Below are 27,211 nucleotides of genomic sequence, written 5' to 3' on the forward strand. Positions count from 1 at the left end.
CAAATTTCCTGACTACCCCTGGGCAAGATGAGACATAATGTCCTGGCTCTGCACAGTAGAGAAAGAGATTCAGTGACCTCCATCAGCACTTCTCCTCCTCTGGTAGTTTAGACCGGCCCAGTTGCACAGATTCTTTCCCAGTAGAGGGGGGAGGAGAGGTCGGGCCCAGCATGAGCTTCAGGAGCTTGGGTGCCAGGCGTACATTCTGTCACTGAGTGTCAAGCTCTTGGGCTCTTTCCCAGAAGTGAATATCCACCTTCTTTTATTATTTTGCAGATTCCATTGATTCTTTCCCCTCAGACTGGTGGAGTCACAATTATTGCTTTCACTCATTGTTAACAATTATCCAGGCTTAAGGATGAAGACCAGTTTTGTCCATTTACTTTCGTACTTCAGCACTGTTTGAGTTTTTACATCTGTAAGACCCGCACCACCTTCAGCTGCTGGAATGTATAATCTCAGCATACACAGACTCTTATAGGTTACTTAATGAATTTGGAGAAGTTTATATTTCCCCTCTACAGGCGTCCAAATGGAAGTTGATGGCCTCACCAAACTGCTTCAAATGCCCCTTGACTTGTGCAACGTTTCTACATAATTTCTGGGTCTGCAATCCCATCCAACAATTTTGGATTAAAGTCCTGCACTACCTCTGTGGCCTTCTCAACATGGATCTGCCTGTAGTCCCAAAAGTATGCTTACTACACATTATGAAGGACAACGTTCCTGGACTATGTCAGCAAGTCAAATGTCTTTTTCTCAATAAAGTCCTGCTATTGGCGAAACAGACAATACTGACACAGTGGTTAAATAAAGAACCACCATCATTAACGCATTGGCGGCTGAAGTTACACCAATTAGCCGTTTATGAACACTTGTCTGCGAAATCTTCACCATCTCACAAACGATACGATCTGTATATGGATGTGTGGAACCTGTACTTGCTCTCTCTTAATCCTCGAGCCCGCAGCAAAATTCTGGATCCATCTACATGATTTCATACCATCCATATCCCCAAACTCAAGGAAGGACTTCCAGTAGCAGGCTGAGTTTGGTGACTCTCAATACTAACGGCAAACAAGACTCGTTATCTATCTAGTCTGTTCACTTATTTATCTGATCTGTGGACTTACCTGGGTGTCTTATATTACTGTCAATATTTTTATACATTACTGTCATTGATTTTTTTATATATTACTGTACTATTGCAGAGCGTACTCAGATCTCAGATTATATTGGACAGCGCTGGGGGGGGGGGAAGGGGGGTGATGTTTTATTGATTCCTACTTTATGGCCTTGTAAATGGCTTTGTTGTTCATTTGTTTTATTTGAAAAATTGATAAATACAAGTTTAAATAAACAAAATAGCAGAATGACAGTATTTGCTCCTTCCCCTGCAATGACTATTTACTCTTTATTCCTGCCAAAAACCCAGCCCCCCTGACAGCCATTCATTCTTCCACTTCCCCAGGTGAGATTTTCCAAGGGCGGAGCAATTTTACACAGGAGATTTTCAGTGCTCAGCCATTGGCATGGTCTTCAGGTAGCTTTAAGTATTTGGGTGTGTGGGTGTCCAGGGATTTGTACTCTCTGTAATAGTTAATATTTCCAAACTAATTGTGTCAATCAAAGAACAGCTTGCACTATGCCAAACAGAGCCTCCTTCTGGAGTTTATAAGATGTTATATGCACAGGCAACATCTCTAGGTGGGCCAGAAGTTTCTCTTTAATCAGGCCACTAGCACCCAAATAAATTAGGGACTAATTCTGGATCTCTCTGCCATATGTTCTTGGTCTCTTTGTGCATCATTTGATACTTGAGGATCTTCTCTCGCTCCATCCGATCTACAGAATAATTACTTGGTACTGATACTTCAATCAGCAATGTTGTTCTTGTGCTTTTCTCCTTTACCACGAGCGCCAGTTTTCTTGAATTGAGCTTTTTATCCATTAAAATAGGAATGTCCCAGATCACCACAAATTCTTCATTCTCTACAATTCTCTCAAGGTCATGATCCCAGTGCTTTTCTTCAGATGTAATTTCCCACTATATTTATGCTTGTGTCAATCAATTTTCCTTATAAGAACATGCCATACTGGGTCAGACCAAGTGTCCATCAAGCCCAGCATCCTGTCTCCAACAGTGGCCAATCCAGGCCATAAGAACCTGGCAAGTACCCAAAAACTACGTCTATCCCATGCTACTGATGCTAGTAATAGCAGAAGCTATTTTCTAAGTCAACTTAATTAATAGCAGGTAATGGACTTTTCCTCAAATAACTTATCCATTCCTTTTTTAAACACAGCTATACTAACTGCACTAACCATATCCTCTGGCAACAAATTCCAGAGTTTAATTGTGTGTTGAGTAAAAAAGAACTTTCTCCGATAAGTTTTAAATGTATCCTGGTCAAATTCTTTAAAAGGTTGCTTCCCTTGGTTTGTAAATTCCATAACTTTTCAATCATGTGCTGGTAAATTCTCACCTATTCCTTCCACTCCCCGATACGATTATCTGACCTTAAGGATGTAGTCCAATTTTTGCCATTTACTTCAACACTGCAGCACTTTTATTTATTTATTTTTTTTATATACCGGAAGTTCCTGTATACAATACATATCACTCCGGTTCACAGGTAACCGAGATAACTATCGCCGGGATGGCGGTTTACATGGAACATATCAAACGATTAATCTATTATAGAGTAACAATACAAACTAAGATCAACTTAGAACATATAAATAAAGCAAATGAACTTTACATTATTGTTGTAATAACAGGAAGGTTGTTGCTCTTCTTGCTCTTAGCTCTCAGGGAAAGCTTGAAGGAAGAGCCAGGTTTTGAGTTTCACTTTGAAAGTAGTATGGCACGGCTCAAGTCGGAGGTCTGGTGGTAGAGAGTTCCAGAGAGACGGGCCGGCAGTGGATAGTGCTCGTTTCCTCAGGGAGGATTTTGCTGGTTGGGTGACCAATCTGTTCTGGTATGCTTTATAGAAACTAGGATTTATTTTATTTATTTATTTTTAATTTTTATATACCGAGGTTCTTATAGAGACTATAAATCACTCCGGTTTACATATAACGATAAACTGCCCAACAGAGATAAGGGGGCTTTACATAGAACAGTGGTACATATGGAACATTATAACTGGATGACAATTTAACATAATGATAATAAATAATATAGAATAGTTTTACTTGTAATTAATAAAATTATGTAATATAAACTGTATAATTTAAATATTTAACTTGGATATAGTGACATATTAACCATGCCAAATATAAATAATAAGATAAAATGAATTTTGAACTTAGAAATTGTAGTCCAGTTGCAGAGGAAAATATAAATAAGATTAATTTTTAGAACTCAAAGATTGTTGTCCAGTTGCAGAGACCTGAAGGTAGGACTTGGTATGGTGACCATAATTAGGGGATACTTCTTATTTGGAAGACTTTCCGTCTTGGTAGGATTGTGAGTCTGGGAAGGCTTGTTGGAAAAGAAGAGTCTTTAGCCTTTTTTTGAACTCTTGATGATTGGGTTCAAGTCTTAGATTTGGGGGGAGCATGTTCCACTGGTGGGGGCCTGCTAAGGATAGCGCTCTTTTGCTCAGAGATGATTTTACTTGTTGGGCATGCAGTGATCCTTTGTAAGCGCTTCTGATAGGTCTGGAAGATGTGTGCGGTTGGAGTTGAAAGCTTAACGTGATGGGAGCTATTTTGTTTGTCGCTTTGTGGATGATTGTGAGTACCTTATAGAGTATCCTTTGTTTAATGGGAAGCCAATGTAGATTACTAAGGATTGGGGTGATGTGATCTTTTTTGTTAGTGCTTGTTAGAATTCTGGCAGCAGAATTCTGTACCATCTGTAATGGTTTGATCGTGTTGTTGGGTAGACCTAGTAGCAGGGAGTTGCAATAGTCGAGCTTTGATAATATTATGGATTGAAGTACTAGCCTGAAGTCGGAGAAATAAAGGAGGGGTTTAAGTTTTTTGAGGACTTGCAGTTTGTAAAAGCAGTCCTTCGTGGTATTGTTTACGAACTTTTTTAGGTTAAGATGATTGTCAAGCCATGCTCCAAGGTCTCTGACGTCCGGTGAGAACATGTTATTAGCGTTTGGTAGAGAGAAGCTAGAAGAGATTGTGAGTGGATCCTGAGAGAAATGAAATTTGACAGGTTGATGCTGTCAGGTATGCTTGAATAGTCTGTTTTATCCCCTATATTAATCTATTCAAGGACTTATCTGTGATTTCTGAAAGTGTTATCATAATCAGGACATGTAAATGGTTTCTTTTAGTGGGTAATGTTTCTATATGGGTTTTGTCCATACTGGGCAGGAATGAACCTCATTCATAAAACAGAATAAGTTGCACATGAGCTAATTCTCACAAATTTACTGCTTAATAAATACTTTTAATACTTACAATGCACCAAAGCGAGCTTCTCTCTGGCATTCACAGGCTGTAATATATACACAGGTAGCATATCAAGGTGCTCCTGAAAATTCTTCTTAATCAGGGACTATTTCTGTTTCTTTCTGTGACATTTTCTTGGTCTCCGATTCGACATTTTGGTCCTAAAGGATCTTTCATTTCTCCATATGATCCACAAAATAGTCACTTGATGCGGACATCTCTATCAGCAAGGCTATTCTTGTGTTTTTCTCCTTTACCACAATATCTGGCTTATCGGTTGGGATAGGAATGTCCCAAGTGTCCACAAATTCTTCATTCTCTACAGTTCACTCAGGTTCATGATCCCAATGCTTTCTTGGTACAGCGATGTTATGTTTATGCAATTTCTACAGGATGAACGGGCCACCTGATTATGCCTTTCTGTATTCAGGCTTAAGAACATCACACCCAGTGATGAGGTATGAAACCATTTCTAGCTCTGTGTTTCATAACCTGCATTTGTCTGTTTTACTGTGAACCATCCACTACTCTGTTTTGCAATTATCAATCTCTCATCTCTAGGTTTAAACTCACCATTCCTGGGTCATTCCTCTGTCAGGTTTTGATCCATGTGGGGTTTCTGAAGTAACTCTTCTACTATCTTGTTCTATGTAGAAAGTTAATGCGTTTTATGTATAAAGCTACGGCGTTCGTTTTATAACGCCAAGGCGTATGTTAATATGTTCTCTGTACACCGACGTGATATCTTGATAAATGGCGGTATATAAAAACCAATAAATAAATAAATAAACTCTATTAATCTCTTCCTCAGTAATTCCACTCATTGCTGTCTTGAGGTTTGTGAAAGAGACAAAGTGCTGTTCCAATGTTATGGGGAGCAGCATATGTGCAAGTTTGATTACAACAGTTTTACTTTTTGTTTATATGTTATTGGTATACCTGTCTGTGTCTGGCAGGAAGTACTTGCATTCTAATATACTGTATTGTATGCACTGTTTTTATTATGTATATTATCTTATCACCCGCTAAGCTTAGTGGCTGAGCAGGCTATACATTTGTTAAATAAATAACTTTATTCCTACTCTATTTGTGCTTTTGTAAATTGATTTTTGTTGTTTGCAGGTCCACATCTATATAAAGATTTTTCTATTGTTATGCAAATTCCATTGCTCTTTTCCCCTCATGTATTGGTAGATTCTCATTTATTTCTTCAACTCATTTTCACAATTGTCCAAGCTTAAGGATAGAGACCAATTTTGGACATTCACATTTTGAGTATTTGCATCTGTTAAATCCATACCACCTTCAGCTGTTGGAATGTACAATCTCAGCATATACTGATTATTATAGGTTACTTGAAGAATATGGAGAAGTTTTATGTTTCTTCCATCCAAATTTCATATATATTTTATCATCAAACCTGTCTACCATTCCAAAATTATATGAGTATGAATGAACCGCATTTGATTCTGTTGTGGATTCTCTGGTGGCCTGCAAGGTCTTCCTTTGTTCTGAAGCTTTTACCACACCTAGTACATTGGCTTGGTTTCGCTCCAGAGTGGATTCTTTGATGCCTTACAAGAGATGTCTTCTGACTGAAGCTTTTACCACATTCAATAAATTTAAATGGTTTTTCTCCTGTATGGATTTCTTTGGTGACATTTGAGATTTTTGCTCTTACTGAAACTTTTACCAAATTCACTACACTGAAAGTTCACTCTAGAATGGATTCTCTGGTGGCATACGAGAGACAGCTTATGACTGAAAGTTTTACCACATTCAATACATGCAAATGGTTTCACTCCGGTGTGGATTCTCTGGTGACATTTAAGATTCTCCTTCCGACTGAAACTTCTGCCACAGTCACTACATGTAAATGGTTTCACTCCTGTGTGGATTCTGTGGTGGGTTTCGAGTTCTCCCTTAGTCCTAAAGCTTTTATCACACTCACTACATAGAAATGGTTTGCTTCCTGTGTGGCTTCTCTGGTGGCTTACGAGGTCTCTTTTTGTTCTGAAGCTTTTACCACATTCATTACATGAACTTGGTTCTTCGCCACTGTGGATTCTCTGATGCCATATGAGTGATGACGTCTGACTGAAGCTTTCACCACATTCAATGCATTTAAATGGTTTTTCTCCAGTGTGGATTCTCTGATGCGTTATTAGTGATAACTTCAGACTGAAGCTTTTTCCACATTCACTACATGTAAATGGTTTTTCTCCCGTGTGGATTCTCTGGTGGTATTTAACATTTCCCTTCTGACTGAAGTTTTTACCACACTCACTACATGCAAATGATTTCTCTCCTGTGTGTATTGTCTGGTGCATTTTGAGTTCTCCCTTTGTCTTAAAGCTTTTATCGCACTCAGAACACAGAAATGGCTTGACTCCAGTGTGGATTCTCAGGTGGCATTTGAGGTTTTCCTTCCGACTAAAACACTTACCACACTCATTACATGTAAATGATTTGACTCCTGTGTGGATTCTCATGTGGCATTTCAGGTTTTCCTTCCTACTGAAGCATTTACCACACTCACTACATGTAAATGATTTTTCTCCTGTGTGGATTCTCTGGTGCATTTTGAGTTCTCTGTTTGTCCTAAATCTTTTATCACATTCAGAGCATGGAAATGATTTCACTCCTGTGTGGATTCTCAGGTGGCGTCTGAGGTGTTCCTTCCGACTGAAACGTTTACCACAATCACTACATGTAAATGGTTTCTCTCCGGTGTGGCTTTTCTGGTGGCTTGCAAGGCCTTTCTTTGTTCTGAAACTTTTACCACACTCAATACATAGACAAGACTTTCCTCCAAGGTGAATTCCTCCAAGATGAATTCTTTGATGCAAAATGAGTGATGGCTTCTGAGAAAAATCTTTACCACATTCATTGCATGTAAATTGTTGCACTCCAATGTGGATTCTTTGGTGGACTATGAGCTTGCGCTTCTGATTGAAGATCTTGCCACACTCAGTACATATAAATTGACCTTCTTCTTTGGGAATTTTCTTCTGATTTGAGACATTTGCCTTCCTACTGAAACATTTTTCCGTCTGAATACAAGACAATGGTCTCTCACCAATATGTTTTTTTCTGTCTCTTGAAAATATTTTCCCCTCACATAAGTTTTTATTGCATTCGTTACTTGAAATTGGTCTCTCTCCTTGTTCGAATTTTATTTGTCCTCGGATGTTTTCTTTCTGGTTGTGGTTTCTGTTATCAATACTCGTGAATAATTTGTCTTCTCTCTGTGCTTTTTGATTTATTAATAGATCTTGCTTTTGACTTTCAGAACATGAAAATGTTCTCTCTTCTGTCTCCATTTTCTGGTGATTTATTAAAGAGATTGCTGAGCTGCAAGATGCCCCGACTTGAGGCCAATGAGAGGATCTCTTACCTGTGTGTTTGCTTTGGTGTATTACTAATGATTCCCTGCTAGAAAAGGTTTTCTTGCATTCAATACAAGTGAAAGTATTCCCTTGAACGTGGATTCTCTGGTGTAATTTCAGGGTTAACTTCTGTTTGAAACATTTCCCACACTGAGAGCATGGAAAAGGACTCTTTCCTATGTGGGATGTCTGGTGTAATACAAAATGACATTTGCTATCAAAGATTTTCCCACAAGTCTCACAGTAAAAGTGTTTCTTCTCTTCCTCCTCTCTCTGTTGGAGGTCAGAAGTTATTTGATCAGTGTTATTACTCTGGAAGGGTCTCTCTGCTTTCGGGTGTCTCTGGTGCTCAGGGATGTCTATCAGCTCCCTGTCACTTCTCTCACATGCAGTGACTCCATCCACTGAGTCTCCTGCAGGGTCTCGCTGCTTCTTCTCAGATTCCTGCTGATTTTGGCTAGTGCCTCCCGCCTCAGTCTTCTGGGAAAGATTCTCACAGAAATTTCCTGATTGTCTTTGTGTAAGGGCCAGTACTATAGGGTGTTCTTCTCGAGTCTTCTCTTCTTGTATGACCTCATTGCCTGCTGGATATAAAAAGAAGGAATTAATCATGTGACTGTGACAATGGAATGGAAAGCTATCAATGACAATGTGTGTGTCTAAGGTAATAAGCAAGCCAGAGATAGTTAATTCTAGTGTTTGTCTTTCCCACCCCACTCAACCCTTGATTTTTAGGTATGAGACACTTTCTCATTAGAAATCAGTGTTATCTACCCTGCCCTTATTGAAAGTTTAATCATCCCCTTGTAGGACACTAGCTGATTAATTACTAAATTCACCTGTAAATTTAAAGTACTCTAATTCTAACTACCTTAGTATCCTAAACTTAACTAGGAACTCAATAAAACTAAGATGAAGGCAGCAGTCCAGCAGCTAGAGGGGGGCTTTCCAGTCTTTTGCATTGAGTGTCACATGTATGATTTTTTACCTGCCTGTGAGAGATTGTATGTGTGCACTCGGTGCAAAGAGTTCCTAGCTCTCAGGGAACGAGTCCAATCTCTGGAGGCTAGAGTAGCAGACTTGGAGGAGCTGAGGCAGACAGAGAGGTACATCAATGAGACCTTCAGGGACATAGTAGCCGAGTCCCAAATCCAGTCTGGTAGCCCCAGTGCTGCCTTGGATCAGAAAGGTCTCCCAGTAGGAGATCACCATCCTGGTATAGCAGGAAATGATCCTGTAGCAAGGACCTGCTCTCCAGGTGATGTATTGTCCTCTCATACTGAGGACAAGTCTCCTAGGGCTACTGCCCAGGAGGGAAGGGTTAGGCTGGCCATCAGAGTTGGTGATTCAATTATTAGAAATGGAGATAGCAGGGTGGCTGGTGGACATGAGGACTGCCTGGTAACGTGCCTGCCTGGTGCGAAGGTGGCAGACTTTCCGCATCACCTAGATAGGATTATAGACAGTGCTGGGCAGGAGCCAGCTGTCGTAGTACATGTGGGCACCAAAGACATATGAAAATGTGGGAGAGAGGTTCTGGAAGCCAAATTTAGGATTTTAGGTAGAAAGCTGAAATCCAGAACCTCCAAGGTGGCATTCTCTGAAATGCTTCCTGTTCCACGTGCAAGTCCCCAGAGGCAGGCAGAGCTCCAGAGTTTCAATGTGTGGATGAGACAATCATGTAGGGAAGAGGGATTCAGTTTTGTAAGGAACTGGGGAAACGTTTGGGTAAACTTAACATCAGGACATGCTAGAGGCATAAAAAATACAATCCTAGAGGCGCAGTCCATATGTATTCCATGCATTAAGAAAGAAGGAAGGCAAAATGATTATCGTCATGGTTAAAAGGTGAGATGAAATAGGCTATTTTAGCCAAAAAAAATCCTTCAAAAAAAAAAGGATCCATCTGAAGAAAATAGGATAAAACATAAGAATTGTCAAGGTAAGTGTAAAACATTGATAAGACAGGCGAAGAGAGAATTTGAAATGAAATTGGCCATAGAGGCAAAATCTCATAATAAAAACTTTTTTAAATATATCCAAAGCAAGAAACCTGTGAGGGAGTCGGTTGGACCATTAGATGACCGAGGGGTTAAAGGGGCTCTTAGGGAAGATAAGGCCATTGCAGAAAGACTAAATGAATTCTTTGCCTCTGTGTTTACTAATGAGGATGTTGGGGAGATACCAGTTCCAGAGATGGTTTTCAGGGGTGATGAGTCAGACGAACTGAATGAAATCACTTTGAACCTGAAAGATGTAGTAGGCCAAATTGACAAACTAAAGAGTAGCAAATCACCTGGACCAGATGGTATACATCCTAGAGTACTGAAGGAACTAAAAAATGAAATTTCTGATCTATTAGTTAAAATTTGTAAGCTATCATTAAAATCATCCATTGTACCTGAAGACTATAACTCCAATATTTAAAAAGGGCTCCAGGGGCGATCCGGGTAACTATAGACCAGTGAGCCTGACTTCAGTGCCGGGAAAAATTGTGGAAACTATTCTCAAGATCAAAATCGTACAGCATATAGAAAGACATGGTTTAATGGAACATAGTCAACATGGATTTACCCAAGGGAAGTCTTGCCTAACAAATATGCTTCATTTTTTTGAAGGGGTTAATAAACATGTGGATAAAATTGAACCGGTAGATGTAATGTATTTGGATTTTCAGAAGGCGTTTGACAAAGTCCCTCATGAGAGGCTTCTAAGAAAACTAAAAAGTCATGGGATAGGAGGCAATGTTCTTTCGTGGATTACAAACTGGTTAAAAGACAGGAAACAGAGAGTAGAATTAAATGGTCAATTTTCTCAGTGGAAAAAGATAAAACAGTGGAGTGCCTCAGCGATCTGTACTTGGACCGGTGCTTTTCAATATATATATATATATATATATATATATATATATATATATATAAATGATCTGGAAAAGAATACGACGAGTGAGGTTATCAAATTTTCGGATTATACAAAATTATTCAGAGTAGTTAAATCAAAAGCGAATTGTGATACATTACAGGAGGACTTTGCAAGACTGGAAGATTGGGCATGCAAATGGTAGATGAAATTTAATGTGGACAAGTGCAAGGTGTTGCATATAGGGAAAAATTTATTTATTTATTTAAAATCTTTTCTATACCATCGTTAAGCGGGTGCCATTACAATGGTTCACAATAAGGCACAAAAACTATGTTGAATAAAGTGTCTAGAATTCTAACTCTTAAACAGGTGCCATAAAAAATACTGTAACATTATATCATAATAAATACTATTTGGTGAGTGTTATAAGTCATGTCTAGTTTTTCTAACTCTGCTAAAAGTTTGGTGTTATTTAACTTTAGTTCTTTGTTGTTTAAGATAAAGGAAGAAATTAGAATATAGGAGAGAAGACACCCTTACTGTAGTTAGGAGCTACCACCCAGGAAAAAGATCGAGGCATCATAGTGGATAATACTTTAAAATAGTCGGCTCAGTGTGCTGCAGCAGTCAAAAAAGCAAACAGAATGTTAGGAATTATTAGGAAAGGAATGGTTAATAAAACGGAAAATGTCATAATGCCTCTGTATCGCTCCATGGTGTTTAATGGTAATGCCATTAATTGTAGCTTAACTGTGCTGCTTCAATAATACACAGCTGTCCAACTTTAATACAAACCAATTTAAGTTTATTTAATATTAAAAGCCAATCATATGAGACCTCTGGGAGACAGAAGGGAGCTTTTTTTATTTTTCAAGCTCTGCCTGCCTGTCTCTGTGTTTGTAAATAAGTACTGACTTTTATAGATAAAACATACAATGATCCCTAATAGGACTGCATAGAGCAGGGGTCGGGAACCCATGGCTCGCGAGCCAGATATGGCTCTTTTGAGGGCTGCATCTGGCTCGCAGACAAGTGTCGCCACACTTTCCAGTCCCCCGCTGACCCAGCTGCTCCCCGGTCCTCCTCCGCCCGGGCTTAAAATGCTGTCAGCCCGGGCGGAACGCGGCAGAATAGCTGGAGTCGGCGGCACCGGCGTGCTCTCTTCTTCCCGCCCCCCCCCCCGCGGCCCGGAAGAGGAAGTGGTGAGCATCGGGTGCATGCGCGGGAAGAAGAGACCACGCTAGTGTGGTCAGCGTCGGTCCGATGAAAAGAAGACTGCAGCGCGGCTCGGAGGAAAATAAAGAAGAGCTTCAACCGCGGCCGATGGGACTCCTCCTCCGCGAGGGCTGAAAATGAAGGAGGTTAGCGTTGGGAGGAGGCTGCTGCTGCCGCGAGTTCCCGGGGTGGGGGTGGGGGAGAGAGAGAGTGAATGAGCGAGCAAGCATGTGTGTTTGAGATCCTGTGTGTGTGAGTGAGAGATTGCATGTATGTGAATGATTGAGAGCCTGTATATGTGAAAGAGAGTATGTCTGTGATTGAGAGCCTGCCTGTGAGAGAGAGAGAGCATGAATGTAAGTTTACCATTGGGAACCTGTATGTGTAAGTTTGTGACTGAAAACTTGTTTGTGTGAAAGAGTATGTGTGTATGATTGAGATCCTTTGTGTGTGAGAGAAATCATGTGTATGTATGATTAAGAGCCTGTGTGTATAAGTAAGGGAGAGATCATGTGTGTCTGTGTGTGATTGAGAGCTGGTTTAGGTGATGGAGCATGTGAGTATGTGATTGAGAGCCTGTGTTTAAATGAGAGACAGAGACCATGTGTGTCTGTGTGTGATTGAGAGCTGATTTAGGTGAGGGAGCATGTGAGTATGTGATTGAGAGCCTGTGTGTAAATGAGAGAAAGAGGACATGTTTATAAGCATGTGAATGAGAGTCTGTGTGTGAGAGAAAAAGACAGCATGTATTTATGTGATTGAAAGCCTGTGTGTGTGTGTAAGCGTGAAAAGACAGACAGCATGTGTGTAAATGTGTAATTAAGAGCCTATATAAGTGAAAGAGAAAAAGCATGTGTATATGTGAGTGACTGAGAGCATGTGTGTATAGGTGTGTAATTGAGAGCCAGTGTGAGAGAGAGCGCTGGTATGTGACTGAGAGAGGAGAAAGTTCCAAGCAAACCACCCCTCCTCCTGCTAATTCAGAACAATCTCAGGACACCTGGATATCAAACGTTCCTAGGTATGCAGAGCAAAAAATTTTTTGTATCCTTATTATTTTTCATTACTGGGTCTTTGTGTCTGCTATTTTGAAATATTTTGTTGGTATATGGACATTTTTTATATGAGTTTTTAATTATTGGATATTCCACTCATCAGCTGTTTCGAAATATTTATTTTATTTATTTATTTAAAATTTTTATATACCGGCATTCATGATACAATCACATCATGCCGGTTTACATAAAACAGGGGTGTACAAATAACAAATTGAGTAATCTATTAGTGAGGGGGAAGCAGTTACAAATAACAAGGTACTAGAACTGGGAAAAGAGAAGAAAGGGAGAGGAAATATGTTCTTTTTGTTAGTACAGTTTTACTGCTGATGATTTTATATTTCTAGATTTGTTTTATAAGGATGGGTGATGTTTCTTTTTTCCTTTGTTACACTGCATACAGAGACTCTGGCTTGTTGCAGTTTCCAATTTTTTATTTTATTTATTTATTTATTTATGAACTTTTAATATACCGATATTCGTGAGTCACATCATACCGGTTCACAATAAACTCATGGAGAGAAGGGAAATAGAAATAGAATTCAGTTTTTTCTGCATGCTTCTGAATTCAGTTTTTTCTGCATGCTTCTAGTTATGCGTTTTGGTCTCTTTATTCTACGTTAGGAAAGGGTGGTGGATGCCTGGAATACCCTTCCGGAGGAAGTGGTGAAGTCTAAAACTGTGAACGACTTCAAAGGGGCGTGGGATAAAAACTGTGGATCCATCAAGTCTAGAGGGCGTGAATAAAGAGGAGGCATTCAAACACTGCACGGAGCGGCAGTAGCCACAGAGGCATTCAAACACTGCATGGAGCGGCAGTAGCCACAGAGGCATTCACGGAGCGGGATGCCAGTGGCCAGTAGTTGGTGTTCCACCTTCACAGAGCGGAAGGATGGAGGGTTGCTATCTCAAAACATAAAAAAATAAAAACAGGGGTGGGTAAGAGTATGGGGTAAGGGTGTGGCCTGCTTGTTACAGCGGTTGCTACCCCTAATTGAGCTGGACGTTCACTTGGATGCAGTTACGGCGCTGCTCTCTAAATTGGTGGTGGGGTGGAGGGGAATTAGGGCTGGAGGGTACTGGAAGCCAATAGTAACAGGTGGGAGAGAAAAAAAGGGGAAAAAAAATGGATAAAGTGCGTAGCTTGCTGGGCAGACTAGATGGGCCTGGAATGCCCTTCCGGAGAAAGTGGTGAAGTCTAAAACTGTGAACGACTTCAAAAGGGCATGGGATAAACACTGTGGATCCATCAAGTCTAGAGGGCGTGAATAAGGAGGAGGCATTCAAACACTGCACGGAGCGGCAGTAGCCACAGAGGCATTCACGGAGCGGGATGCCAGTGGCCAGTAGTTGGTGTTCCACCTTCACGGAGCGGAAGGATGGAGGGCTGCTATCTAAAAAATAAATAAATAAATAAATAAATAAAAACAGGGGTGGGTAAGAGTATGGGGTAAGGGTGTGGCCTGCTTGTTACAGCGGTTGCTACCCCTAATTGAGCTGGACGTTCACTTGGATGCAGATACGGCGCTGCTCTCTAAATTGGTGGTGGGGTGGAGGGGAATTAGGGCTGGAGGGTACTGGAAGCCAATAGTAACAGGTGGGAGAGAAAAAAAAAAGGGGAAAAAAATGGATAAAGTGCGTAGCTTGCTGGGCAGACTGGATGGGCCGTTTGGTCTTCTTCTGCCGTCATTTCTATGTTAGGTGAGGGTCAGCACGTGATTCAGGTGAGGTTTTCTGCTGGCGTGTAGTTTCTGTGTAGGACTCTATAGCAGCCTGACTTGGTCTGTTTTCCTAATAGGAGATGTATTGGTGTCTTAAGGCCTGGTGTAATATTTTCAGAGATTTATTGTATGTTAAAAGAAGTGTGATCTTACATAAAATGCACACATTTACTTGTATTTAGTTTTAAACATATTGTATGGCTCTCATGGAATTACATTTTAAAATATGTGGCGTTTATGGCTCTCAGCCAAAAAGGTTCCTGACCCCTGGCATAGAGTATCAGGTACCACGTGTGTCTACATCAGACAACCTATGTCTAAGCTTCCCTGGTCCCACCTCCCACCTTAAGATCCAATTAGGCATAGACCCACGTGTGTCTGCTGATGGCTATCAATCAGTCTAATAGTTCTTAGTAGTTCTTTGTTCTGTCACTTCTGTGCACTACTATGCCAGTCGTTTGATCAGACTCCTAATCTTATGGGAATATCCAGTTACACTGGGCCTCTTCAGTTGAGAGACAGGATTCTGTGAGAACATAGCTTGATCCATATGTTCGTTGTGACCTCATGACCCTTCATCATATCTGGCTACGTCTGAATTCATTCCAGATGTCTCCCAGAAGCCATTCAAGCTCAGGTAAGTCTGAGTTCCTTCATAACCAGAGTCTGTTTGAGTTAGGCTAAGGCAGCAAAAGATTCTGGGTAAGTGAACCAAAGGCCTGAGCCAAAGTCTTCATGTTAGGCTGCCCATATATCAATGGTGAGACCGCACCTTGAACACTGTGTACAATTCTGGTCGCCGCATCTCAAAAAAGATATAGTTGTACTGGTGAAGGTACAGAGAAGGGCTACCAAAATGATAAAGGGGAAGGTACAGAGAAGGGGGACCAAAATGATAAAGGGGATGGAACAGCTCCCCTATGAAGAAAGACTGAAGAGGTTAGGGCTGTTCAGCTTGGAGAAGGGACGGCTGAGGGGGGATATGATAGAGGTCTTTAAGATCATGAGAGGTCTTGAACGAGTAGATGTGAATCGGTTATTTACACTTTTGAATAAGGACTAGAGGGCGGGCACTCCATGAAGTTAGCAAGTACCACATTTAAGACTAATCGGAGAAAATTCTTTTTCACTCAATGCACAATTAAGCTCTGGAATTTGTTGCCAGTTAGTGTAGCTGGGTTCAAAAAAGGTTTGGATACGTTCTTGGAGGAGAAGTCCATTACCTGCTATTAATTAAGTTGACTTAGAAAATAGCCACAGCTATTACTAGCAATAGTAGCATGGAATAGACTTAGTTTTTGGGTAATTGCCAGGTTCTTGTGGCCTGGTTTGCCCTCTGTTGGAAATAGGATGCTGGGCTTGATGGATCCTTGGTCTGACCCAGCATGGCAATTTCTTATGTTCTTATGACCTGGAATTAGACTTTTTGAAGGATCACACAATGACCACATGGGATTTCTGATATTAGAGAATTCTGTGGCATAGCAGAAGCTTTAGGAGATGCCTGTGAAAGCTCCTGTGTGATGCCTTTACAGAAATGTTTAGAAATGTTAAGAAAGTCAATTGGTTCTCTTCACCATATGGTGTAGGATGCAGCACTAAAGCTGTTGTAATGCAGGAACTTTAGAAATCACACAGGTCCCTCCTTTAGGATTATGTAAGACAGAGGTTCCCAAACCTCTGACCTAAAATTGCAGGCTATGGAGGCAATGCATGCAAATTTACCTCATGCATATTCACTGTGGATATCCTGAAAACCTGACTGGCTGAGAGTCCTCCAGGACAGATTTAAGAACCACTGCTTTAGGTATCCTCTGGCTTATCTACTATTTAGTCGTTTAATAACATTTATTATACTGACTTTAATACTAATTGAATCTGAAATCTAAACTTCAAACAAGAATCAAAAGGGAACTCAAATTGTTTGCAACAATTTTAAATTGAATCGGGTTCCCATTTATTGTCAAAGGACAAGAGTTTAAATCAAAATTAGGACTATGATGATGTCCAAAGTACACTGCTTTGGTTTTTAAGAAATTAAGCATTAAATTATTGTCAAACCTCCATGCTGAAATAACAGTATGACAATGCGCCACTGATAACAGGGGAATTCAACTTCATATCATCTGCGTGTCTCCTGAATTCTATCCCATGCTGGTCAATTAATAACCAAAGTGGCTGGAGAGAGAGATTAAAGAGAGCGGCAGACAAGAGGGAGCCCTGCAGGACCCTGTATTGTGAGCCATAATACTGGATAAATTACTTACCTGATAATTTCATTTTCCTTAGTGTAGACAGCTGGACTCAGGACCAGTAGGTTTAGGCTCCCCTGCCAGCAGATGGAGGAAGCCGACGTCACAGTATATCTAACCCTGCAGTGACCCCAGCCTGCCAGTATTCTCTGCAAAAGCAACTGTGGGACAGAGCAGCAAAAAACTTGATTAAAAACAGATAACCATTACTATACTCAACCAACCATAAACACTGAACTCATGTAAGATTCTAGGTACCCCAAACTAGGAACTGGATGAACACTTACCAGTAATCCCTTGAGACCCAGAGCCCCACAGGAAGACCATTAACACAATCATTCAGCAGCCGAGGGCGGGAAGCTGAGTCCATCTGTCTACACTAAGGAAAACAAAATTATCTGGAAAGTAATTTCTCCATTTCCTAGCGTGTAGCCAGATGGACTCAAGACCAGTGGGATGTACCAAAACTACTCCCCTACAGGGTGGGAGGCTGCCCATAGTCCAGTTAGCACTGCCCTCGCAAAGGCTGCGTCCTCCCGGGCCTGAACATCCAGACGATAATACCTGGAAAAGGTGTGTAAGGAGGACCATATCGCAGCTCAGCAGATGTCTACGGGAGAAGACAATCTAACCTCCGCCCATGACACTGCCTGAGCCCTAGTGGAATGATCCCTAAACCGAGTAGGCAACGGCTTTTCAGCATCTACATACACGGCCGAGACCATCTCCTTAATCCAGCGAGCTAGGAAAGCCTGTGAAGCTGGAGCGCCCTGCTTACTTCCACCATGGAGGACACACAAGCAATCTGTCTTCCAGAAAGGTCTCTTGACATCCAATGGGCTCAGGAGGCGATACTTCTCCGCATCTCTGACCTTATCCAGGGACGGCAAGGAGATGGACTGATTCAAAGGAAAGTCCAAAACCACTTTGGGCAAGAAGGATGGAACAGTACGCAGCTTTAATGCCCCCGGAGTCCCCCGAAGGAACGGCTCCTAGCAAGACAAGGCCTGCAGCTCAGAGATTCAAATGTGCAGAACATATAGCCACCAGAAACGCTGTCTTCAAGGTCAATAACTGGAAGGAAAGGTTACAAAGAAGTCAGAATTTAAGGCCCACCAAAAAAATCCAGCACCAAATTAAGACTCCACATGGGAACCAATATCCTCAAAGGAGGCCTAAGATGCTTCACTCCCTTCAAAAAATGGACCACATCAGGATGAGACAACAAGGAAACACCATTCACCGGGCCTCTGACACAGGCCTGAGCCACAACCTGCACTTTCCAGGAATTAATGGCCAATCCTTTATTCAACCCATCTTGCAAAAAGTCCAGAATGAGAGGGATCTTAAGTTAATGAGGAAGAACACCCCGCTCCTCACCCCAGGCCTCAAATACTCTCCAAAGCCGCACATAGGCTAAGGAAGTGGAGAATGTTTGAGCACGGAGTAAGGTGGCAATCACCGCAGAGGAATATCCACACTTCAACACGCAAACCCTCTCAAGGGCCAAACCGTAAGACAGAACAGAGTGGGATCCTTAGGTAGAATTGGTCCCTGCTGAAACAGATCCACATGCGGCGGAAGACGAAGGGGGGCCTCCACCAGGAGACGTCGCAAACCTGCATACCACTGTCACCTGGGCCAGTCCGGCACCACCAGGAAAACCAGCCCTCTGTGACCTTCGATTTTGCGAATTATCTTGCCCAGCAAGGGCCACAGAAGGAAAGCATAAAGCAATCTGCCTTCTGGCTGGACCTGAACGAGAGCGTCTAGTCCCAGGGACCATGAATCTCTCATGCGACTGAAAAATTGAAGAACTTTGGCATTGCAAGAAGTCACCAGCAGGTCTAGGAATGGAAGGCCCCAGCAATCCACAATCAGCTGAAACACCTCTGCTGACAACACTCACTCTCCTGGGTCCAGACTCTCCCTGCTGAGAAAGTCTGCTCTTATGTTATCTTTTCATGCAATATGAGAGGCCGAGATCATCTGTAGATGTCCTTCCACCCATTTCATAAGTTGGTCTATTTCCTGTGACACTTGCTGGCTCTTGGTTCCTCCCTGGCGACTGATGTAGCTGACGTCATCACGTTGCCCGACATCACATGGACCACTTGAACCTGCAACCTGTGGCTGAACTGCAAGCCAACTGGACAGCCTGTGCTTCCAGGCGATTGATGTTCCTTCCAAATCTGAAGCAATCCCCATAGGGAGATGCACGTCCACCATCTGCTGGAGACGGAGAATACTGGCATGCTGGGGTCACTGCAGGAGTATATATACTGTGACGTCGGCTTCCTCCATCTCCATCTGCTGGCAGGGAACATAAAGCCACTGGTCCTGAGTCCATCTATCTACACGCTAGGAAATCAGACTTTTCTCATTCATCCATACTTGTTGTTGCATCTCACTTAAGTAAGACTGGAACCCCGACCGACTTTCATGATCTCTAGGACGAAGGGGTGGGTGGTTTAATGTGAAACTTATAAGCTGAGGGTCAGAGAGGAAGAACTGAGAAGGAAAGCAAATTCTGGCAGAAAATCACTGACTTTCTCCTGTTTTTATTGTTTTTAACACTGATAAATTCCCAGGGAAAATAAAATAAAAACAGAAAACCAAGTCTCTCTCCAGATCAGAGAAAGATGGGTTTTGGAAGGGTCAGTGACTGATTTATAGGGGAGGAAACCAGGAAGACGTGAACGATGGCCCAATGGTCCTGATAACCCTGCTCCCATCTTAAGAAGGTGCTCGGGGCTGGGACAGGCCTGGATTATGCTGGAAAGCAGGGATGGGTTTAGTTTTTTTTCCTACCCCTTACCACTCTTGGTGCGGTCATTCCCTCACCCCCATGAGGTCAGACAACAGAGCACAGAAGGTCTAAGGGACAGCCCTAGGGTTTCCTGCAACAGATGAGGGGTAAATTCTACAGCAAAAATTAGAAAATTTGATACTCACTGGCAAACATGTCCAACCTTTCTATTACATTATAAAAATAAAAACATTTTCCAACCTTGCTGGTGTCTGTAGAAATTAATTTTCCTTTTTACTGGTTGAGGAAAAGGGACCTCAGGTATCAGCACAGGGAGGAGATTTCAGGGATGGGAGGGAGAGGGAACGAGTATGAGAAGACCAGGGATGGGGTGAGAATAAGGAGAGAGGATTAAGGACAGGAGATTAGAAAGTTTGAAAAAGAGGGGGAGGTTTGGAAATCTAGGATGGGGGTAGAGGAGGAAGGAGAAGAGGAGAGGATGGAGTAAGAGGGATTTCAGAGACGAGGATCTGGGATTGGGAGGAGGGGAGAGGTAGGAAGGAGAGAAGAGGAGGTTCCATTACCTGCAGACAGAATCTGAGATCAAGGGAGGGAGATCCAAATTGCTATTGCTGTAGAGGGGAGTGGGAGAGTGGCCCAGAAAAGAGAAGGAGATACTCCATGCCGCAGGAGACGGAGGGCTCTGGGGATACACCGGGCTGCTTCATTCTTACAGCATCAGTGATAAGCTGCCAATTTCTTATCAGGGGTTCACCCCAGCTCTGTCTGCCTCAATCCCGCCCTTCCTGTTCCCTACATAAGAGAGAGGGGAAATCCAGGGCTGTGTGCACATTTACTGTGTGGCATTGACCCAATGACGTTTAGTAAAACATCCTCCGTGTATACTAGAAATGCAGATAATGCAATCCTTACCTAGACCTAGAGAGCTCAGGGTCTCATAATTCTCCTTCATCACCTCCCTGTAAAGCTCCTTCTGCTCTTCATCTAAATACCCCCACTCCTCCTGGGAGAAAGAGACAGCGATGTCCTCAAACGTCACCGGCACCTGAAACACAAACCGGAAACACTCAGGGACACGTGGAGAGGGCTCAGAATAATAAAACCCCAGATCTAACAGAGCATTATCCAGACCATCAGGAACATCTGATTCTGTCTCATCAGGAGAGCTCCTGTATGTGTCTGTAAGTGCTGATAAATAGCAGCAGTAGTGCTAAATCCTAACACACAGTTAGACCTAGAGATGGTTGCAAGATCTGAGGCAGCACAGTTTTCTCAGATGTAAATCTTGTCAGACAAATCCGATCAATTTCTGTGATTGGTTTAGCAGAGAGCTGGATTAAGGGAGAGTGCCTGGTGTAGTGGTACTTGGATTTCAATAAGACCTTCTTGACTTACAAATACTTTGAGCGTCCTTAGTATGGGCCCTAAGCTGACTGACTGGGTGGGCAAACAAAGGGCAATGTTAAATGGAGTTCACCCCGAGGAGTTGGTGTCGCTATTGGTGGGTCGCATGGATCCGTCCTCTCACCGGTTTATTTCAATAATTTTGTGTTCAAAATTATGGAAGGACTGTTAGGAAAGGTTTCTCTTTTTGCCAATGATAGAAAAGTCTACAATATAAAGTCAGCCAGGAAGGAATCTAGTGAAACTCGAGGAATGAACGAGGGTCTGGCAGCTAAGATTTAATGCTAAAAAAGTGGAGAGAGTTATGTGTTTAGTTTGCAAAAGCCCAAGGGAGAGATACAGTATTAGGAATAAAATTGTTCTAAGCATGGGATCCATAACTTATTCGGGTAGATGGGCAGACTAGATAGAAAAGGACTGCATGGCCTATCACATTTCTATGAAATCAGAGCACCAAGGGAATTAGTATAGAGAGAGAAGAGAAGCGGGCCTAGGACAGAGCCCCGAGGTAACCAAGTGATAGTGGGATGGCAGCCAAGGAGGATCCAGCAGAAGACACATTAAAAGTGAAATAAGAGGTCACTTGATGTAGTGAGCTTGGGCAGACATGTTTGTTCAGGCTCTAGGCACCATCCCTCATCCAGCGCATACGGAGACTAAAATGTCTTATCTTCTAAACTGGTGAGAGAGCCTTATGTCTATTGATAAGCATATGCAAAAATCGCCATTGGGGATGCCCTTGAAAGGAGGACAAAAAAGAAAAAAAAGACAAGTCATGAATGACATCGGAAAAGATGGCCAGCGATTCAACAAAACAGAGCAGTTCCTCTGTAAACCAGGAAACAATTGCAGATATAACAGGAACGGTTTTGGCGGCAGTAGTAGCTGCTTTGGACGGTAGACTCAATGCCATATTGGAGCAAATTAATGAACTTAAAACTGTAATTGCTCAATTTAGCCTGTGGATTGATTCGGTCGAGGGGAGAGTTTCACTGCTAGAAGATGTCTCGACAGCATCTTCTGGTAAAATTGCAGCCCTGGAGAAAAGAGTGGGACAATGAGAGGACAAAATAGAAGATCTTGAGAGTAAGTCCCAAAGGAGAGATATCAGGCTGGTGGGTTACTGGAGAGCGCCGAGGATAAAAATTTAGCGGCTTCTCTTGAATCCTGGATACTGGCAGCCATACAGCTGTTCGAATTAATGGGGGCCCTGAAGATCAAAAAGGCTCACAGGCCTGGCCCCAAGTGAGACGGGGATGTGAGACCGCAGATTATAACTGCTAAGGTCTTGAACCTGATGCATAAGCAACAAGTTATGCAAACTTACAACAAACATCAAAAGGGGCTTTATCAGGATAAACCAGTCCGTATCTTTCAGGACTACACCTCGAAGGTCTCCCTCTCCAGCATAAGGAGTTCAACCACATGTGCCACCTTAGTGAAATCTGCGCTGCCTTTTCCAGCACGCCTGCACACATGGCGCATGAGTAGGGCACGTATGTCTGATAAACTCCTGGAAGCTGAAGAATTTAGTGACCAACTGCCTTGAGATGCTTTCCCCAAGTTGGTGTTACGGTTTTTCATGTATAAAAGAATCGTTTAACTTCCAAAGATGGTTTTTGTCCTAAACGAGGGGAGAATAAAGTTTAAGCTGTTCCTGAGATGGGGTGATGTCATTGAAAGATGGAGGATGTGAGGGAATGATACCTTTGCTAGCCAATCTGGGCCGATTATTTTGTCCGATGCCGGAAATCAGAACATAAAAACATAAGAAATTGCCATGCTGGGTCAGACCAAGGGTCCATCATGCCCAGCATCCTGTTTCCAACAGAGGCCAAACCAGGCCACAAGAACCTGGCAATTACCCAAACACTAAGAAGATCCCATGCTACTGATGCAATTAATAGCAGTGGCTATTCCCTAAGTAATCTTGATTAATAGCCGTTAATGGACTTCTCCAAGAACTTATCCAAACCTTTTTTGAACCCAGCTACACTAACTGCACTAACCACATCCTCTGGCAACAAATTCCAGAGCTTTATTGTGCGTTGAGTGAAAAAGAATTTTCTCCAATTAGTCTTAAATGTGCTCTTGCTAACTTCATGGAATGCCCCCTAGTTCTTCTATTATTCGAAAGTATAAATAACCAATTCACATCTACTCTTTCATGACCTCTCATGATCTTAAAGACCTCTATCATATACTCCCTCAGACGTCTCTTCTCCAAGCTGAACAGCCCTAACCTCTTCAGCCTTTCCTCATAGGGGAGCTGTTCCATCCCCTTTATCATTTTGGTTACCCTTCTCTGTACCTTCTCCATCGCAACTATATCTTTTTTGAGATGCGGCAACCAGAATTGTACACAGTATTCAAGGAGCGGTCTCACCATGGAGCGATATAGAGGCATTATAACATTTTCCGTTTTATTAACCATTCCCTTCCTAATAATTCCTTACATCCTGTTTGCTTTTTTGACTGCTGCAGCATACTGAGCTCCTAATATGGAACCTAACATCGTGTAACTACAGCAAGGGTTATTTGTCCCTATATGCAACACCTTGCACTTGTCCACATTAAATTTCATCTGCCATTTGGATGCCCAATCTTCCAGTCTTGCAAGGTCCTCCTGTAATGTATCAATCCACTTGTGATTTAACTATTCTGAATAGTTTTGTATCATCCGTAAATTTGATAACCTCACTCGTATTCCTTTCCAGATGATTTATATATATATTGAAAAGCACTGGTCCAAGTACAGATCACTGAGGCACTCCACTGTTTACCCTTTTCCACTGAGAAAATTGACAATTTAATCCTACTCTCTGTTTCCTGTCTTTTAACCAGGTTGTAATCCATGAAAGGACATCGCCTCCTATCCCATGACTTTTTAGTTTTCTTGGAAGCCTCTCATGAGGGACTTTGTGTCAAATGCCTTCTGAAAATCCAAATACACTACATCTACCGGTTCACCTTTATCCACGTTTATTAATGCCTTCAAAAGATGAAGCAGATTTGTGAGGCAAGACTTCCCTTGGGTAAATCCATGTTGACTTTGTTCCATTAAACCATGTCTTTCTATATGCGCTACGATTTTGATCTTGAGAATAGTTTCCACAATTTTTCCGGGCACTGAAGTCAGGCTCACTGGTCTATAGTATCCCACATCGCCCCTGGAGCCTTTTTCTCTTCTTCATGTGAGAAGTGAGAGAACTCAGTAATTAATATACAGAGTGCATTAATGGAAGAGACACCCAACAGGGTCACACCGGACGTGGCCTGTTTCACCTGTCACTCTGCCAGTAAGTAGAATTGGGTTTAAAAGTCATCTCTCATCGAGCTCCAGCTGCCTATGGGATGGGGTCGTACTGGAGATGGCCCGGAGGTCAAAGAGGATGGACTTTGCTCCCAGAGAGCTCTAGAGGGCTGAAATGATAAATACCCGGAGCGATCATCTGTTTACGGACTCTATGATACTTGATTTAATTGTATGAAGTTAGGATGTTAACCCTAAGATATAGGATAAAGATAACCTTGGAGGGAGGGGATTCTTGGGGATCCAAGCATTAGGTCTGTTCCCGTTTCAAGGGGGATGGCACCCCGTACACATTGTTTAGCGTACCTCATGGTTAATAGGAAGAAGTAGCTGGCTAGGAAGAAGGGTGGGGGAAGGGAGCGGGTGGAGAGGAGGGCAAATCAAGAAGGAAAGTAGAGACAAGGGAGAATCTTATAAACCAGATAAAGCAAGAATGTCGTTAGAGGGGCCCGAATCTTTAAACAAAGGGGTACTATGCTCATCAGAATTTAGGCAGAGGGAGGCAGCCAGGCTGGGGGCTTGGTCCCCATTCATGAGAGCTTCACAGTTATTACTTCGGGGTATACCTATGGAGAGGTGGTAGGCTAAGAGTTATTTCATGGAATAGTAACGGGCTTGGCACACCTATCAACGAGAAACAAGGGCTTGCTGAAGCCTTGGCAGCCCGTTTACAAGAAACACAATTTTCAGAAGGAGAAAGTAAAAAAAACTGAAAAGGGATTGGGTGAATGTTTGGGGGGTTTTTTCTCTGCAGCAAAAGGTAACAAGGCTGGAGTGGCTATCCTAGTTAATCAGAACACCCACCTTCAAGAAGAGAAAAGTGACTCAGGCCCCAGAGGGAAGATTTATCATTTTTACTAGGAAATATGTTACTATTTGCAATCTTTAAGCTCCAAATGAGTACAATCCTACTTTTTCCACACCCTCAGTAAATGTACTATTAATCAACATGAAGGGCACTCTATTGATGGCAGGATCCCATGTTAGATAAGTCAGCGGGAGCTAGTGGGATAAGGAATTTGTAAGGAAAGGGGATTTCTTATGTATGTAAAGAACTACAGTTCCTGGATGTCTGGAGGACATGAAACGCCGAGGTTAAGGATTGCACCAACATTTCCAGAGCACACAATTCTCTATCCAGAACGGAGTACATTTTAATCTCTCAATCCTTTTTCCCACGAATCACCAAAGCCAAAATTGGGTCACCGGTTATCTCTGATCGCTCTATAATAGGGATGGATTTTAAGAGGACGGAGGATGAGAAGAGGGAAAGAATTTAGAGATTTCCTGTGTTTCTACGAGGCGACATTGATTTTCAATCCTTTCTGGTTTTAAATGATGGAAGGAGTTTGAAAGTAACAATAGTCTTCATAAGGACTCTCTGAGGCTTTTCTGGGAAACCAGCAAGGTGGTCATGAGAGGGGAAATAATGTTGTATTTGATTGGTAGAGACAAACAGTTAAATAAGTCTATATTACAGCTGGAGGAGAAACTGAAAATAGTAAAAGGGAAGTTAGTGAGTCATGGATTTAAAAACAAAACAAACAAAAAAAAAAACACAAGGAAGAGTATGAAAGTATCCTAAAGAGCTTAAACACGATCCTTCATCAAAGATCACAGAGAATGCGCCAAAGGTCCTGAACATAATTTCTTCTACTTTGGAAACAAGGCAGGAAAACTCTTCGCCAATGCAGTGAGAGTCTGGAAAGGAAACTCATTCATCGAAAAGCTTAAAAATAATCAAGAGTGTGGATGTTTGTGAAGTTTTGAGGAACTTTTATGATTTCTGGAGATTAACTTTAAAGGTATGTGACCGTTCTGTTTCACCGTAGCCTTTTTGTTTCCACCACTTACCTACCTTGTTACACTGTTATATTGTAGATTGACACTGTACATTGGTCCCTCCCGATGCAGCAAGTGCGAAACACGGGACAGAGAAGAGGCTATGAGGAGGAGCCAGATATCAAGCTAGGAGAGAAAGGGGGGGGGGGGGGGAGTGGAGGGATATGAACATATCTACAAAATTGCAAAAGATGATATATAGAACATAACATGTTTATAAAGATTCGGGGTGGGTATGAGGATAAACGTATTTACATCGAAGAAGGGGGAGGGGTCGGGGTGAATAGTGGGAGATGGGGGGGGGGCTAGTCCGGAAAGGCCTGGTGGAAAAGCCATGTTTTGAGCATTTTTCTGAACTTCATGGGGCATGGCTCAAGGCGGAGGTGGGAGGGCAGGGCGTTCCATTGGGTTGGACCGGCGATAGATAGGGCCCGGTCCCTGGTTGCGGAGAGGCGGGCCTTCTTGAGGGGTGGGACTTGCAAGGTGCAGGCGAGGTTTGCTCTAGTAGGGCGTGTCGATTGGGAGAGTCGGAGAGGTTCGGTGAGCCATGAGGAGTCACTCTTGTAAATAGATTTGTGAACGATGGTGAGGGTTTTGAACAGGATACGGAAAGAGATGGGGAGCCAGTGCAGGTCCTTAAGGACCGGGGAGATGTGGTCTGTTCTGCATGTGTTGCTGAGGAGTCTCGCTGTGGCATTTTTAAGTATTTGGAGGGGTTTGATGGTAGAGTGAGGGAGTCCAAGGTATAGGGCGTTGCAGTAGTCCAGCTTGGATGAGACGGTGGCTTGGAAAACTGTTTTAAGATCATGAGTGTGAAGTAGTGGCTTGAGCTTTTTGATGATGTTAAGTTTGTAAAAAAAACCTCCTTTCAGGACGGAGCTGATGTGAGTTTTTAGGTTCAGGAGGGGGTCGATTAGGACACCACGTTTTTTGGGTTCGACTTCTTGTTTCTTGAAATTTGTGGCTCAGCAACAA

At 42.4% G+C, this 27,211-nt stretch overlaps 1 protein-coding gene across 2 annotated transcripts in view; it reads right to left on the minus strand.

The window, feature by feature from the left end:
- Positions 1-4,034: 4,034 nt before the first annotated feature.
- Positions 4,035-27,211, minus strand: part of LOC115083705 (zinc finger protein 585A-like) — a 30,738-nt gene continuing 7,561 nt past the window's right edge. Inside the window, exons 3-4 of one of the 2 annotated variants that reach the window (XM_029587678.1) lie at positions 20,590-20,722; positions 4,035-8,383 (exon numbers count right to left, since the gene is read on the minus strand). In XM_029587678.1, coding sequence (XP_029443538.1) covers positions 6,036-8,383; positions 20,590-20,722 — 2,481 coding nt within the window. In that variant the 3' untranslated portion in view covers positions 4,035-6,035. Of the gene's footprint in view, positions 8,387-20,589; positions 20,723-27,211 lie in introns of both variants that reach the window. The other variant, XM_029587677.1, reaches the window with a different exon arrangement.

The sequence above is a fragment of the Rhinatrema bivittatum genome, chromosome 2 (genome assembly GCF_901001135.1).
Source record: "Rhinatrema bivittatum chromosome 2, aRhiBiv1.1, whole genome shotgun sequence".
Classification (NCBI taxonomy): Eukaryota; Metazoa; Chordata; class Amphibia; order Gymnophiona; family Rhinatrematidae; genus Rhinatrema; species Rhinatrema bivittatum.